This window comes from Falco biarmicus, chromosome 8 (assembly GCF_023638135.1).
Source record: "Falco biarmicus isolate bFalBia1 chromosome 8, bFalBia1.pri, whole genome shotgun sequence".
NCBI lineage: Eukaryota > Metazoa > Chordata > Aves > Falconiformes > Falconidae > Falco > Falco biarmicus.
The window spans coordinates 64,633,560-64,649,353 of record NC_079295.1 but is presented as its reverse complement, the minus strand read 5'-3'; the positions used below and the strand labels follow the sequence as shown (position 1 = coordinate 64,649,353).

General features: G+C 44.1%; 1 protein-coding gene across 5 annotated transcripts in view; it reads left to right on the top strand.

Annotated features, from left to right (window-relative positions):
• The first annotated feature begins 1,900 nt into the window (after nucleotides 1-1,900).
• The window catches only part of AFF4 (ALF transcription elongation factor 4), a 54,254-nt gene continuing 40,360 nt past the window's right edge, over nucleotides 1,901-15,794 (top strand). For 2 of the 5 annotated variants that reach the window (XM_056350106.1, XM_056350105.1), the window contains exon 1: nucleotides 1,902-2,132. In XM_056350106.1, coding sequence (XP_056206081.1) covers nucleotides 2,086-2,132 — 47 coding nt within the window. In that variant the 5' untranslated portion in view covers nucleotides 1,902-2,085. Of the gene's footprint in view, nucleotides 2,341-2,509; nucleotides 2,708-15,794 lie in introns of those variants that run through there. The other 3 variants (XM_056350110.1, XM_056350107.1, XM_056350108.1) reach the window with 3 other exon arrangements.

The following is a 15,794-nucleotide window of genomic DNA, read 5'->3' as shown; positions in this document are numbered from 1 at the left end:
TGATCCTTACCAGTTCATCTTTCACTAGATCACATCCTTGTATCTGAGTGGATGCTTTTGATTCAAATTTTTTTTTCAATGGGAAAGGTAGTTCTTTAATTACTGTCTTCCAAAGCTCTAGGTTAAGTTGAAAAGATCATTAATTTTTAACCAGAAATTGTTATATTTGCTAAGCAGTTACACAAGGCTTGTGTAGCTCTGAACAGCCTCAATTTAATCCTTCCAATTACAAGTACAGCTGCCGTTGCTAATTGAAGGGAAGCAATTGATGTGGGCTGGTAGAAAAACAGCCTCAGGTAAAGGCATCACATTTCAAGGAGAAACGCTGGGAACCGAACCGGTGGGAGAGCAGAGGAAGGGAGAGATAACTTGATCTTCTAGTCTGGGTCTTTATTAAATCAAACATCTGTCAGTCAGAAACAGGTTTTTGGGTGCCCTCAATGAAATTGCATTACACAGTCTGTTGTGGATTGATAGATAGATTTTATTTTTTTTTAGGGAGGAGTGCTTAATAAATAGGACTTTTGCTAGCAAATGGATTTGATTTATAAAGAAACGATTCAACATACCTTAGCCCCATGGGTTTAATTTGCTTTATGAAATTATATTTATTTAAGCTCTGCCTTTAACCAGACACTGAGACACCAGTTGTGGCTGAGGCAGATCTTCGCAACCTGATTTCGTTACTCGAGATGTGTAAGGGGAGGGAGGGGTGTAATAAAAAAACATAATACCAGGACATGTTTGATTTTGGAAATTTGATGTATCAGAAGTGTCACTGGCAGAATGTAATTCTAAAAACATCATTGAAACGGATAGGAACAGTGTATTTTTGTTATTTTCTGTTATTTACAGTACTGTGTTACTTTCCTAGAGAAGCTGCCTGTGCCTTTCCTTCCCTTTATAGAGAAGGGAACTTATATGTGCGTTTAATTTTCAGGTAGGTTGGGGCTCCACCCCAATTTGATTGCCTTTGTTGTGTCATTGGTGGGATTTCAGCATCACCACAAACATTAGATTTCACTACCAGTTAGAGTAGCTATGAACTGCTTCAGATTGGCTCTAGATTTAAAACTTTTATTATGACTTTTTACATAATTTTTCTTTGAAGGGTCTCTGCAATCATAGTATCAGAGACTTTTTAAAAGAGGATTTAGGTTCTGGAGTCTGTTACACTTATGGGGGAAAAAAAAAAGTCGGTGTGTTTTCACTGTTCTGCTGCACTTGACTCAGGTATTTCAAGCCATTCAAAAAGTATTACTTGGTAACAGCCGAGCTCCCGGTAGAACCATGCTCCAGTGCCTTTCAGAATCAGTTTATGTGGAAGAAGTGGTTTTTGTTTAAATTAAAAAAGGTTTACATAGCCTAGTTATAAGTTTTTTCAAAACGAGCTTCTGTTGGAGATGCTTGTTCAAGCCGCTGCCGGGGGGTTCGTATCCTGGCGGGTGCGGGGGGCAGCCCGGGGGGGCCGTGCCCGTTGCCGGGGGTCGGGCCCACCCCGAACGCCGCCGGGGAGCGGAGCAGCGGGCAGAAGAGCTCAGGCCTGGCCCTGCGTGCCCGGGCAGGCGGCGGGGCCGGGGCCGCGCCGGGCACGGCTCTGCCGTGCGGGAGTTCACCTTCCAGTAGGAGGTGGCCCGTCAGAAGGGCGCGGGCCCAGCGGCTGGCGGGCGCAGGGAGCGCCGCAGTGCGGGAGCGCGGTATTTACGTGTGGATATTTAATCGCCTGCGAAAGTGACGGGGTTTTAACCGACGTTAGCGGGCGCGAGCGAGGCCGGCAGAGGGCGCCGCGGGCGGGAGCGCGCTTCAGGGGCGGCCACGTGACGAGCTGCCCCGCCCCGCGGGGGTCGCGTGCTCGCGGGAGTCCCCCCCACCCGGTGGGTGGGTCACGTGAGCGGCGGCTGGGGCTGCGGCGGCGCGGGGGCTGTCGGGTAGCGCCAGTGCCCGGCTGCGGGAGGAGCCGCGGCCCGGCAGGACGGGCGGAGGGAGGAGGGAGGCCGGAGCCGGGCGAGGGGCCGAGGGCTGCCCAAGCCGACGTCGCCGGCCCTCGCCGATCTCGCCTCGCAGCCAGCGCGGCCCCGGCCCGCGATGGAGCGGCGGGACCCCTGGGGAGCCGCCGTCGCCACCTCCCGCCTGTGAGCCCGCGCCCCCCCCGCCCCCCTCTCCCCGGGCCTCGTCCCGGCCGGGCCTGCCCCTGCGCTCCCCGGGCGCTCGGCGGCGGCGCCCCGCTCCCTCAGGCCTCTTCGTTCCCCGCCCTCCCCCCCCCCCCCCCCCCTTCCCCGCCCGGCGGGCCGGTGGCGGCAGCCAGGAAATGGTCCGGGCCTAGCGGAGCGGCGAACGGAGGTGAGACGCGGCCGGGGGTGGGGACGCGCCGGGGCCCGCCGCGGGGATAGGCCCTCCCGCCGAGACTGGCACCCCCGCCGGCGGGGGAAGGGCGGGATCCCGGTGCGGCCAACGTCCCCTCCCCCCGCCCCCCCTCCCCCCCCTCCCCCCCGGCTCACTTCTCGGGAGCTTTCCTGGCCCGCCCCGCCGTCCCTGCCCGGCCGCAGCCCGCCTCCCCCCGCCAGCGCTACCTGCGCGGCCCCGGCCCGCCGGGCGCCTGGGACGGGCCGGTTCGTGGCGCATCTCCTGTTTCCAGCGGCGGAGCTGCGGCGTTTCCCCGCAGACGGACGGGGCGAGGGACGCGCCGAGAGGAGCTGCGGGACCGGCGGTGGGTGGCTGTGTCGGGCCCCGGTCCCCCCGGCCCGGCCCTCCCGTCTGAGAGCCGGAACCCTGGGAGCGGGCACCCGGGGTGCATCTGGGGGCCGGTGGGGCCGGTGCCTTCCCCTCTCTTAGCCGATGGGTTTAATCCTTTCCCAGTAATTGACGTCAGGGCTTTGTTCCTTCCCCTTTGCTGTCAGTGCTTTAGGCCCGGAGCTGCTCTGGGGATGGGGAGGGCAGGGCTGGGTGCTGCTGGTGCTGCGGCGGCCACGGGAGGTGGCTCCGGTGGGTGCTGCCGAAGGTCAGGGGAGGGCAGACTCCGGGGTCACAGTCACATCCTCCTCGCAGGTGACTGGATAGTTGTTATGTAAAGCATCGTCCCTGATGAGGGTTGTGTTATAATTTGTAATCATAAGAGCATTTGCTTGACGTTTCTTTGACCTGGGCTGATCAGTGGGTTAGTCGTTCTTTTCCTTTTTCCAATGAACAAAACGAAGCAAGGAAGTGTTGGGATGTGTAATGCCCGTATCGGTGCTTTCAGTCCCTGTGTCTTCCATTCACTTCTTGAAATGAGAAAGTGATTAACGTCATTTTGGGGGAAAACGGAGTGCTTATACCCGTACCTCAAATTCGGCCTGAAAAGGTGATGTACTGATGAGAAGAGAGCGCCACCTCGCAGGTGGGGACCCCTCTGTTTCACAAAGCCTGTCTCCTCAACTTACTGCGGTCTTGTTTGATTATTTACTTACGAAGACTGATGGTTTTAAATGTTTGCGTTTCCTTCCACTGATGTCGGTCAGACCTCCTGCTTGCGTCTGTGTGAGCTGAACAGGCACTTACTCAGCATCAGTAGTCTTTGAAATCAACTTGTTCTGCTCAAGTCTGTGCTTTTATTTGTCACCTTATTGCCAGCTCTCTTCTGGCAGCTGAATTCTCATGGGTATGTTTCTGGTTCCTTACATTTCTTTACAACTTCTGAGTACTTCTCTTTAAGTCACTGGAACACAGTGTTTTCCAGCCCAGGGGCGTTATTGTGAAATTGGGTCTAGTCAAGGCTTTGGAGGGGAGTGATTGTACACTTGATTTCTCATTTTGTTATCTCCTCTAATGAGAGGAACATTATTAAACTCACAGTGGTCCGGTTGTGTCGTCTGCCCCAGCAAGGTGTGGTATAGGTACTGTGTATGGGTGTTATACTGTAGTTATACAGTGGCTTGTAATGGTAATCGTTTTTTCTTGTTGGTCAATAACAAGAAAAAAATTCTACCCTTTGGCATTGTTAATATCTTGGCTTGATTAATATCAGCACTAGTTTTTATGATTTCCTAACTGCTATACCGTATATTTGCAGCTTTGTGCAAGATCAAGCTCTCCTCTGTTGAACAGTTTTAGCAATGATGAAAGAAAATAGTAAATTTAAACTCTAGTCTCAAAACCAGTTTCAGGTCCCTGATATTTCCTTTAAGCATCTCTGCAGTTCTCATTTTATGACTTTTATCCTATGTCTCAAAACACTGAGTGAGCAAGACTGAGCCTCTGGGGTAGGTTTTTGTGCAAGAAGGCACACTGCAACCAAAAAAAAATAGTTCATATTTGTGCGGTTTGCATTCTTCCCAGTTCTAATTCTCTGAGCTTGATAAAACATGATAAAACTTCACGGAAATGTTAGTTGGATTCCTAGGTTGTCTTTTTCAGTAAGCTGGAATGTGCAAGTGCTTTTGCATGGTTATGACCCAACTGTTTTATAAAAAGATGCTGGATACTTTTATCTGCAAAAGCCATACACTTTGTGGTGTTCAGGTTTTGTAGAGAAACAGTCGCAGCAGAAAGTTGCCCTGACTTTACAGTTGGTAGATAAGTGGGCACGTATGTGCTAGTTCCTGCTTCCTTTGCTAGCTCACAGCTGGCAAGGATGTTCTGCTGCACTTAGTTTTCCACTGTGGTTGCTCCTGGATGTTGGATATGACTAAAGACATACATGACTTGTGCGTTACTGACAGAGAGCAGTTCACAGCATCTTTTAAAGTAGACAGGGGACTCTGTGACCAAGTAATGGTGAAACTGCTGTCCCTCCACACCTATTTTCAGTGTTTGTAATGAGAGTTGCCATAACAGCTCATATCTGCTTCTGATGCCTGCCTTCCTGCTCATCCTCTTGTTTTGTGAGCTTTTTAATTATTACTGCTCTTACTCTTTGCTCCAGATCGACAGGAGTCTGCAGGGTTGAGGGTAGAAATATTAACCCATGATACCCATGTCTGAGGCTGAATCTTGAGACGAGAAATCAGCACCTGTCCTATAGGCAGATTTTGCCTTTGTTGGGCATATAAAAAACATACAAGCATCTTTCAAGAGGCTGCCTCGAGCAGCAGCAATGTGCATGTAGAGCTGAGAGGAAGGTTAGTCACGCAGTGTCGCGTTTGGGGTATACCTGTCTGAGGATGTAGGAATAGTCTTGAGATTATAGTGACTCTGAGGTCTTTTTTCTGCTGCAGTAATTGTTCTTGGCCACGTAATTTCAAATTGTTACTCACATGTGGTTTGTTCTACAGGTGTATTTCCTTTCTCTCATGTTCCTACAGTCTCACAGTTACCTTCAACAGAGGCTAAGAAATAACTAAACTTGAGTCCACCTGTCTTCCTTGTCATTTGATTTTAATGTCTGTCTGAGAGTTTGTATCAAAAAAGAAGCGATGTTGATGTCATCTTCACTATGCATTGAGGAAAGAATGCTCTAAATTGTGGGGAGATGGAGAGGCTGAAGGATGAAGGAGGACTGCCTGGAAATGAGTTGGGGAAACTATAACAGATTACATTTAGATAGAGCAGGGTTAGATGTATGTAAAAATATACTGCTAACTGTGTTAAGATAAGAAATCAAGTTCATAGAATTGCAGAACTAAGGATGAAGGAACTTACCTGGCAGTTACACTTCTCTTGCAGAATTGTTCCTTCTCTGCTGTTACTAATGACTAACAAGATGCTCTCCAGCTTGTGAAATGATAGGGGTTCTATCGCTGCTTAGGAAGTGTAACTGCACAGGCTTGTGCTCCTTCCTGTCATAAAGCTTTTCTCGTAAGTTTAGTCAGTCTGATTTTTTTATAGTAGTTCTGTTCTCTCTCTTACTGTATATTTTTGGCCGATGGGAATCCAGATTTATTCTTTTCCTAGATACTTGAACTACATGTACGTACTCCTGTTGAATTAAGGTTTCCCATTTTGAATAATTGTATCTGCTCTCTGAAATGAAAATCTGGTGTTGTGTATGACTTTTGTAGGGGTGCCTAGCACAGCACATAGCTGCAGCGTAGCACAGCTTGCTTCCTTGTCTGGTTCTGTGCCAGCTTCGTACGTGCCGTCCAAAATTCCATTTTCCCTGTAGCTGTGATATTGTTTGTCTCATGCACTCGTGTCTAATTTGGTGTCTGCCATCTCCCCAGGCTCTCAAATTCTTACTACTTTCCAAATTCCTTTCTCCAACTTCGTGTTTCAAAACTCTCTTTTCCCTAGTGTAGCGATCTGTATTTTCTCCCCGAGTGCGTTAGCTTGTAGTTCCTCAAGTTGTCATTTCTCTTGTTCTTACTTGATTCATTAATTCTTGCTGATGACTGTAAAACCTGGTTTATTAACTGGCAGTAGCACCAGGTACCAACAGGAAAAAAAGGAAAAAAATATCTCCTGCTCAGTACTGTACAAACATTGAATAAGAGAAGTTCTTGCCCTGAAGTCTTGAACTAATTTCCTTCTGTTAACAGCTCGTTAAGAAAAGTTTTCCTGCACTCCTTTCTATTGAGCTGTGGTACTCAGTCCCAGCAATACCTCACTAGACAGCTCACAGCGGCCTTCTATTGATATTTTTTTTTTTAACAGTTCATCTTAGCTTTTGTGTCATAACATTTACTGATAATTTACTTAAATGTGTTGCTTGCCATGTTTTATAGTTAAATACAGAGTGTACTTTTACTAATACTGTAACCCTGTAATGATTGTATTTTTCAGGAGAGACACTTTTTATCATTCCAGATCTCTCCCTGTGGATAGGTGTACTCCTCTGCAGCCTTACAGCAGTTTCTTGCTGTTTATCCCCAGTGCTACACTGGGGACATAAAGAATAGATCTAGTAGACAACAGGCCAGAATAATGGTGCGGTTCTCTTCAGTGTTAGCGCTGTGTTTGTCTTCTGGTAGAGGATTGATGTTTTTCCCTTTATCTGCAGTTTCCAAGAGCAGCTCTAAGATGCTTGTCTTTTGGACTGGACTCCAAACTTCCCTCAGCTTGTAAATTTAGTGGCTTATTTGTGGAGGGGCAGAAGCAAACCCTGGAAATGTGTGTGCTGCTCCTGAAGCTCTCAGGGGTGACTGGCATTGGGAATAGCATCAGAGAATGTGTCAAACCAAAGTGGATCCCTAAACATGGTGCTTTTGATATTCTGTGATTTTTACTGTATATGGTGTTAAAATGAGAAGGCACCCAGGTTTAGGTACGCTCTAACTTTGTAATCTCCTGGAAATGGAGGCAAGTCGTTGGTCATCTCACTGTAGTTGGTTCATACATCATTTTATTTACATGCATTTTCCAATTCTAAGAAAAAAAGCGTGTTTAATTTTTAGAACCAAACATTGGGAAAATAGCGTTTAGAACCATTAACCAGTTGAAAAGTACTCTTCAGACAGGAAGGATTGTTTGAAGTTGTCCTTAGTTCAGGTTCTGAGATTTCACCAAGGTAAATTCTTCCATATTAGATACTTCCCTCAACAGTTTTGGTTCTTGCTGAAGTGTCACACCATTGAGCAGTCTCTCTGCCCTGCTTTTTCACTGAAGCGTAGCAGCTACATGTGAACCTTTACTTTGAGGGTTGAATTGTGATCTGTCATCAGGCAGTGATGTGAAACATGGAAGTGTGTTTCAAATATAGAAACCAAATAAGAGGAGAACTGAGCAGATGTTTTGTGCCTCTTCTGGCTGCATTTAGTGTGTAGATCCTGAGGTAGTAGGCACCTACCCATAGATAGACACGTAGTTACAGATAAATGTGTAAGGACCCTGGAGCCTTATAAGGCAATGTTAGTGTAACTGGTCCTCCAGCATCACAAAACCTGGGAACAAGTTGTGATAGCTGTGTTCACCCTCGAAGGCAGTTATATTCAGTGCTTTCCCCCGCTCCTCGTGCTTCAGGGCTGTGTAGAACAGTCAGAAATGTAGAATGCACTTTCCTTAGTGTGATCCTGTTGCAAGTGTCTGTTTTTAAATGAATGTTCAGTATGTGTATTGGATGTTTGCAGTATATATAAGTTACGCTTCAAAATACTAAATGTGTACTTCCATGGACGTCACCACCTATGCTAACATTACTACAAAAGCTCAATAGATGATCATAATTGTACAGCTTTGTACTACTGGGAAGCTGCCCGGTGGGAAAGGGCCTGGGGGGCTGGCTGAGGGCTGGCTGGGCATGAGCCCCTGGGGTGCCCGGGTGGCCAGGGAGGTGGTGTTGTCACCATCCCTGGAGGGATTTAAAAGCTGTGTAGATGTGGCACTGAGGGCCATGGTTTAGTGGTGGGCTTGGTGGTGCTGTGTTAATGATTGGACTTCTGTAGGGAACAGCTGGCTGTGCCTGCTGGATGGACCTGCTGCTTTTGCATCATCTCTGCCTTCTTCATCATCTCCTCATAAGCTTCCTCAGCTCTCTTAAGGGGCTTGCTGGCCGGCTGGCTGGGGCCGCTGTCCCCTTTCTCCATCAGGACCTGGCACAAACATTCTTGTGTTTGATCAGAGTTCGGCGAACACAGACACACTGCGAAGGACCCCAAAATATTTAAATGTATTCCCTAGCACATGCTATATAGAAGATAAAAATAATGTATGAAGAGATGCTGGCTATTTTTTGGCATTTGTCAAAGTCACCAGCAACTCTGTTCAAGAGGAATAAATGCACTGGATGATCTTAAAGGTCTTTTCCAACCTAAACGATTCTATGATTCTATTTTTCCTATAAGGCAGCGTAAAAGCAAACCAAAAAAGCCACATCAAAATAGGAATTTAGTTTTTGTGTGATGTTGTGTATTTTGTGGGCAGAGGAATAACCAGAGTTTCTGGGGGGAAAAAAATGAGAAATCTGCCAGTTTAATTTTCCAGTGTTCTATTACTATTAGCATAAGCATTTCCTTATTTAAAGGTAATTAAAAAAAAATTTGGTCAAAGTCCAAATCTGAAAAATTGAGCCATTAAGATTAAAATTTCAGGAACATTAAATATGGAGAAATGGGTTAAAGGATTTAGTGGAGGAACATGTTGTAAATTGAATTTAGCAAGTTGTACTGTGTTTCGGCATAAATAAGAACAGCAGCCTAATGGAAGTTGCTCTGGTTGAAAAATGCTTCATTTTACAAAGGTGTCTTAATAGTATTTTGTTCTTGTAACTTCAAGGGCCTTGAAGCATAACGATTGGCTAAGATGAGATGAAATGGACTGATATTTTTCCTATCTCATGTCTTTTTTTGATGTGCTGGGTGGTCCTGTATGGAAAAGAGCTTACTGGTAGTTTTGTTTGTGTGATTTGAGTAGGGTTTTGTATATTTGGGTGGGTGGGGAGCTGCTGCTGGTGGGGTTTTCTGTTTGTTTGAGATCTACTATTAAATCTTCCAGTTCATGTGTGGTTTGTATGTCAGTGACTCGTGGTGGATTGCAGCTGCTGCAATCCATGCTGGCTGTGGGTGGAAGGCAGTATGGTCACTGTACCTCCTTGTTATACTATTTTAAATTGCCTGGTGAAGTTTTGGAACCACTGTATTTTATTTTGTCCTTACAATACCTATAGGGTATACTAATATCATATTAAAATGTTGATCTGACACGGTGAAAGCTATGGTGTAGATAGCCTTTAAAAGACAAAGGGTGAAAATGTTTTTCTTGGAGCAATGATTACTGCTGCTGAAATATCTGCACCAATTATATTTAATGAGGAAAAAATACAAGTAAGAAGTTTGTGTTGTGACGCATTCTTAGCCAATAATTACCAGAAATATGTTTTACTAGGAGTTTCAACAAGTAGTTTTCAGCTTAAATTTGTTAATCACTAATAACTGTCTAAAAAATAACTTTTTTTCTTGATTTTTTTCTCCAATTTTTTTTAAGGAAAAACTTGCATCCTTTTATGGCCACATGAAGCAAGATCCATGCTGAATTGACATGTAAAGATGTTTTCACGGTGTCCTCTTCACGTGCCTAATCAGCCCAAATAGCTTGTGTCGATGTTTTTGTTGTTTGGGGTTTTTTTGATAAAGCCGATTCCCGTTTGCTCTGGTGATGCAGAGGAGCAGTGTGGTGTGTGTGGCAGGGGGCACGGGCAGGGAGAGGGGAGCACCAGTCACCGCAGGTACTTGCATCTGCTGTGTGGCACTCCTGCTCTCCCCTAGTGGCACGTGCCAGCAGGTATTTATTCAGAGGAATGTTAAAATACATTCAGTCATGATTTACCGACAGACTCGAAAACTAAAGATAAAAAATGGGTGTGGTTTAACCTTCCTTTCTCTTTAAGAGAACAAAATTTGGATCTCATTGGCTGGTATAATGGGTTGATTTCTTGCTAGCAGGAGTGTATTTTGCATTTATACAATTTATTTTAATCCATTAAACATTAATATTTTTTTAAAGTATTATGTGTAAGTGAATAGTGAATCATACCTTTAAAAAAATTAATCTTAGCTTGTACTTAGTAGAATTCAATTAATTCAACCAACAACGAGTTGCTGCCATCCGTGCCAAATGTCTAAGAAAGACGACAAAACTGGTTGAAGCTACTTAGTCCACCGTATCCTTGGAAGCTTTAGCGATGAGAAGTGTATCTTACTGTGCAATTTCTGTAGCACTTGAAAACAGTTCTATCTGTTAAGAGACGTTACCAGGTTTAAGCTTTGTAACAAACTGACATGCTGAGGGGCTTGGTATGAACGGCCTATTGCATTTAGTGTTTTGAAATTCAACTGAATTTTGGCAAGGGTTTTGCAAGGTTGCCTGTGGGTTTTTTTAACTGCATTTGACAAAAAAAACTTCATTCTCTAGTGGCAAGATTCATTGAGTTTCACAGACTTTACATTATATATGTTATGATTCTACATTTTGCAGTTCCATGTCTGTCAAGTCTTTTAGCTTATAGTTAAAAATATGTTAGGAACAGGAGTTCAGAACCAGCTTGCACAATGCCTTTACTAGTTTATCAAATGCAGAAGTTAAGTTTTTGGTCTGGATAGACAGAAAATTCTTTATCTTCTGTGGAAGATACTTTGTAATCATTACTATTGGGAGTTATGACATCTCTGGCGTAATGGCATGGTCCTGGGATGTCAGTGGGTACCACACGAGTGGTGCCGGTGCTCTGTGGGGATGACCACAATGGCACTGTTTGATTGCTGGCTGCCCTGCCAGCGACACGGGAGCAGCCCAAGGCATGTTCTGTCCGCAGTGTCTTTGGTGGCTCAGTCTCCTTTTGGTCCTTAAATATAATAGACCTTGAATAGCATCACTTTTGTTTTAAGGCCATATCCAGAAAAGTGAGAAAAGCTGTAATAACTTTGGAAAAAAAAACCCCAATCCCCAAACAACTTAGTGGCATTAGTAGTGAAAAAAGGTAACATCACTTTATTAAAAGGGTTTGTATAGCTAAATTAATGTTTATCATCTGTTTTCCTGAAGTAATTGATACTATATTAAATGTCTTGATACTCAGTGGCTGCTGAAATGTTAATAATTTTCTCGGTCTGCTCGCAGGGATTATAAAATACAGGTGGCATTTAATAGGTAGGATGAAAGGTTAAAACTTTCCAATTTAGACTAGTGTTTGTTTGGAAGCACTGCACATCAAAGCTGTGGCTTTCCTGCTGAATTTCAGCTTACCTCTGTAGATTGTTCTGGTCCCTTCCTCTTGCTTCCAAATTTTTTTTGCTTTGTCTGCAAATCTTAAATACTCCTTCTCCCTAATGGGTTTTTCCAGAGTTTAACTAATACACGCTCTCCTCATCTTCAGTATACTTAAATGGAAAAAGAAAGTTTTAAGTGATCAGAAAGTGTCCCTGGTTTCAGAGCTGTCATGTCATTCAAGTACTAATAGCAGATTTTAGATAGGTGGCAAATGGTTATTAATTTGGTAACTTTTTGCATGCAAGTTAGGGCTGAAAATTGGGAATCAGAGTTAAAATTCTTATTCTCTCTTTTCTGGTACTCAAAACTGTGGATTTTAAGAAGTCTGTGAACTCTCGTTTTCAAAATGTAAGGCAATCCTGGAAATACCGTAACTGGTAATGGGGACCCTTAGTGCTGTGAGAGCCCAAGCTGTCACGTTTGAGAAGATACTCACATGCCGACATGCATGAACTCAGTTGGCTTTTTGATGCTTCCCCTCCACCCCCTTCGGCTGTTGCCCTAACAGTCCAGAAACATAGTTTGCTTTGTTGTGCTACAGAATGGCAGAGTAGCACACCTTGAGTGTTTTCCCGTGGCTCTGAAGAGAGTTAAATCACAAAGTGGTGAAGTTCATTCTCTCTGGCTGCTCTGCTGACGTGCTCTCCAGCATCCTCCTGCTCCTATTTCATCAGTCATAACCTCCCTGCTTGTCAGCAGCTGCAGACAAAGTCCACCTATGACACTGATACAGAAAGCAGAGGCAGTAATATAATGAGACTTTTGTGGATTTCTTGGGGGGTATTTTTATTTGTTCGAGGTTTTTAGTCCTTATTTTGTTTTAAACAGGTTGCTTATTCCTGCTCGCTAATGCCAATGTGACTTTCAGGGGCCATGGAGCATTCAGGTTTACCTGTGTTTAAAAATAGCCCTACCCCCAAAATAAGTATTTTGAACCAGCACAGATTTCCCTAATTCAGCTTAACCAGCTCCAATAGACGGCTGTGTCAGCACAACCAGGAGAGGGGTTTGGGGCTGGCGCACAGCACGCGGGTGGGAGCTGCGTCGAAGATCTGCCCCGGGCCAGGGGCTCGGAATCGCACCCAAGCTACACTCTTGAGTTGTAAAAATTGCCTTTTGCTCTAAGTACCAAGTAGAGCTGTGGACAGGGTGTATTAATAGCCCCCAAATATTTTATTATTGATGTTTGTGTTGTGAAGATGTATCAAATAAAAGCTGTGTTTAGAAAATAAGCTCCTTGAAAGAGCAAGGGGAAGAGGCAGAGATGCTATCGGTGTTTATGCAGCATTGCCATGTGGAAGAGACCTCGCTGCTGTGAGCAGTTACAGAAGACCTACGTGGTTTATACAGTGGCAGAGTGTTACTATCTCAGACCCTGATGTTTGTTGTAGTATGTTATACAGTAGGATGTGTGAACTTTGACAAAAGCAAGTCCAAGATAAATGTCTTGTGAGAGAGTGCAGACAGATGATCTTTCAGTAAGGCTGGAGGAAATGGCAGTTAAACCTCAGTAATGTATTTGATAAACTTTTTCTCTCCCTGCTTTCTCTGTAGTTCTGTTGAGATGGGAGAAGGATGTGAACCTTGAAATGAATGTGGTTTTTCACTTTTGCCTTTTCCACTCTTTCATTTTAGAGGGCACCTCATTAAAACATTGTCTGCAGTTTCAGATCTTATACAGAGCATATTTATCAGAATTTCTGTGAAGTGAATCCTTTCTTAATCCTAATGCCATAGAGTTCATAACACTCAAATGTAATGATGTCTTTTATGAAAGTAAATTAGTGTGAGGAAGTCAGAACTATAATAGTCAGATTAATGTTGGATGTCTGAATAACTATTGCTTAATAAAATTTAAACGCCAATTGTCTTGGCTTCAAAGTTTAAACAGAAGAACATGTAGGCACAGGAATTCGGTTATTAAGTTTCTGCTCAATTAAACTGGAGAATATTGTTGGAGAACAGTATTAGAATATGCTTTGGTTAGCCTGTGTGGACACGAAAAGATAGCATGTAAAAATTTTGTGTTCATGATGGTCTGTCTTTGCACTGTGCAAATTACAGAATCTAGCAGTGCTGGAGAGTTGAAGGGGTGAGGAGAGGATGTCATTGAGTGTGAGGCTGGATTGGGCTGAAGTTTGCTGAGTTGAGAATTGCATGAGAAACAAAATTGTGTTCCCTATGATGGCAGAGCTCTGGGTCGAGTCTGTGCTGCTTGGTTTTGTTATCTCCTGACCTGTTGGATGTCAGGGCTTGAGCTTCAGATGTTAATAAGAATATCGTTGCCTTGGTTAAGAAGGCCTCGTATCCCTGAAAGTAGTTTTGGTTTTAAGCCAGGTGAAGCAAATAGAAATGCAAAGACTTGGGAAGGCAAAGTTGAAATTCTGCTTGGCTGAACAGCAGGAGCGAGCTTTACTGCTGCTGGCTCAGGCTTGGATATCGGTAACGGGAGTGTGTTGGGGCTCCTTTGCCTTACCTGGCTCAGAGTCCTGACTTGGTGCAGAAAATGACAATTTCTGTGGATTATGACCTTGCCATGTCGCAGCATTCAGCCTTGGGGATATCTTTTCCTTGAGAGTCAGTAACACAGCTGTCAGGCCATTCCTTGGTGGGATCTCTGCTGTCTGCCGGTGCTGGTGCTTTGTTAATGGGGCAGTTGATGGAGGAATTGACATGTATCTGAGGAGAGAGCAGGGAGTGGTGCTGTCACTTCCTAGATTTCCCTATTTCTCTATGATTTCTCAAGAGACAGGACAAAAAGGAGAGACTGAAGTTGATGTCTTGTAAGCAGCTCCATTCTCTACAATGAGGAAGAGCTGGGAACTTTGTTTCTGTGTAAGGTTAATCATTGGGAGGGGGGAATCAGATGTTTTCATTACCGTGTAATACTTTTGCACAACAATACAACGTTTTAGAGAATGGATAATTTTGGATCTTTTCAGATCCCTTGAGTAAATTACATCAAACCAGTTTTGCAAATTCTTCCCAGGTGTAAACAATTTTAAGCTATTTTAGTAGTATGTTTTAGAAACGGACTTAAAATTTTGTTTTGAATGAGCTATGTTTCAACTGCTGAAGTTAGAATTTCCTCCTTAACTTGGCTTCTAAAATGCAGTTGCTGCGTGTTAACTTCTACCTTAGTCAAAATGTAGTCCTTGCTTTCTTGTGCTGAATCTTGAATTCTCATCTGAACTTGTTTAATGAAACATTATCCTATAGAGCCTCTTTAGTCTCTTTAGTTCTAAAGGATCCCAAAGTCTTTTTCAGTAGTTAGTGTTACTAAGTTACGAATGATCGCTATAATTCTTTAATCCATCCTTTCGGTGTGGTGGCTTCTCAAGTAGAAGATGCTGGCTGATGCTTGGGTAACCTGATACAGTTTTGAGGGGTGAAGGGGGAATCTGGCAGATAAAACTAAAGAGCAGGATGTAATTACTTGCATTGTCATTTGACTGAGACACTGGAATTAATGTTGTGCTCTTTTAGAAAGTACTGTGAAATTTGTCTTGACTAACGGTGGTGAAGGATTTGTGCTCATTTGTCTGAGAAGCAGTGGCAAGCCCAGGCATATAGTGCTTTCTTGGGAATTTCTGCGGTGTTTCAGAGCTGAGTAGGAAGGAAAAGTGCCTACAGCAAATTGCTAGCTCTGCCCTCCCTGGTGGTTCTTGTCAAACATTAACCTGACCTAGGCCAACTTATCTTTTTTCTTTCCCCTTTTTTTAAAGCTTTCCCACCCTCACAATACATAGCAGCTCTTACAGTATTTTATGATGTCCCTGTTGAATGTGCAGAAGGGATCCCTGATGTGATGAGTGGGATATAAACATTTATGTTTATATTACAGAAACAAGAAACGTTTATGTTTGTATTAATGGTGAATCACTGGGTTTGTATTTGTATACCAATAAAATTGTATTACCAATAGCTCCGACCTTTTAATGAAACCTTGGAAGGCAGGATAGCACTCTCCTAGAGATGGAGCTATGTCAGAGTTCATTCTCATCAAAATATCTAAATGAGGTTATGGCTCAAGTTTCTTACGTTCACATATGCAGTCTTACTGTGTGAGCATGCCTAACAGCAAGTAGATTGATACTTAGTTATAATTTAATAACATACATGCTGCTGGTATAACCAACCTTTTCTTTGGTGGAGCAGATACCATTTGTAGTTGGAGCTGC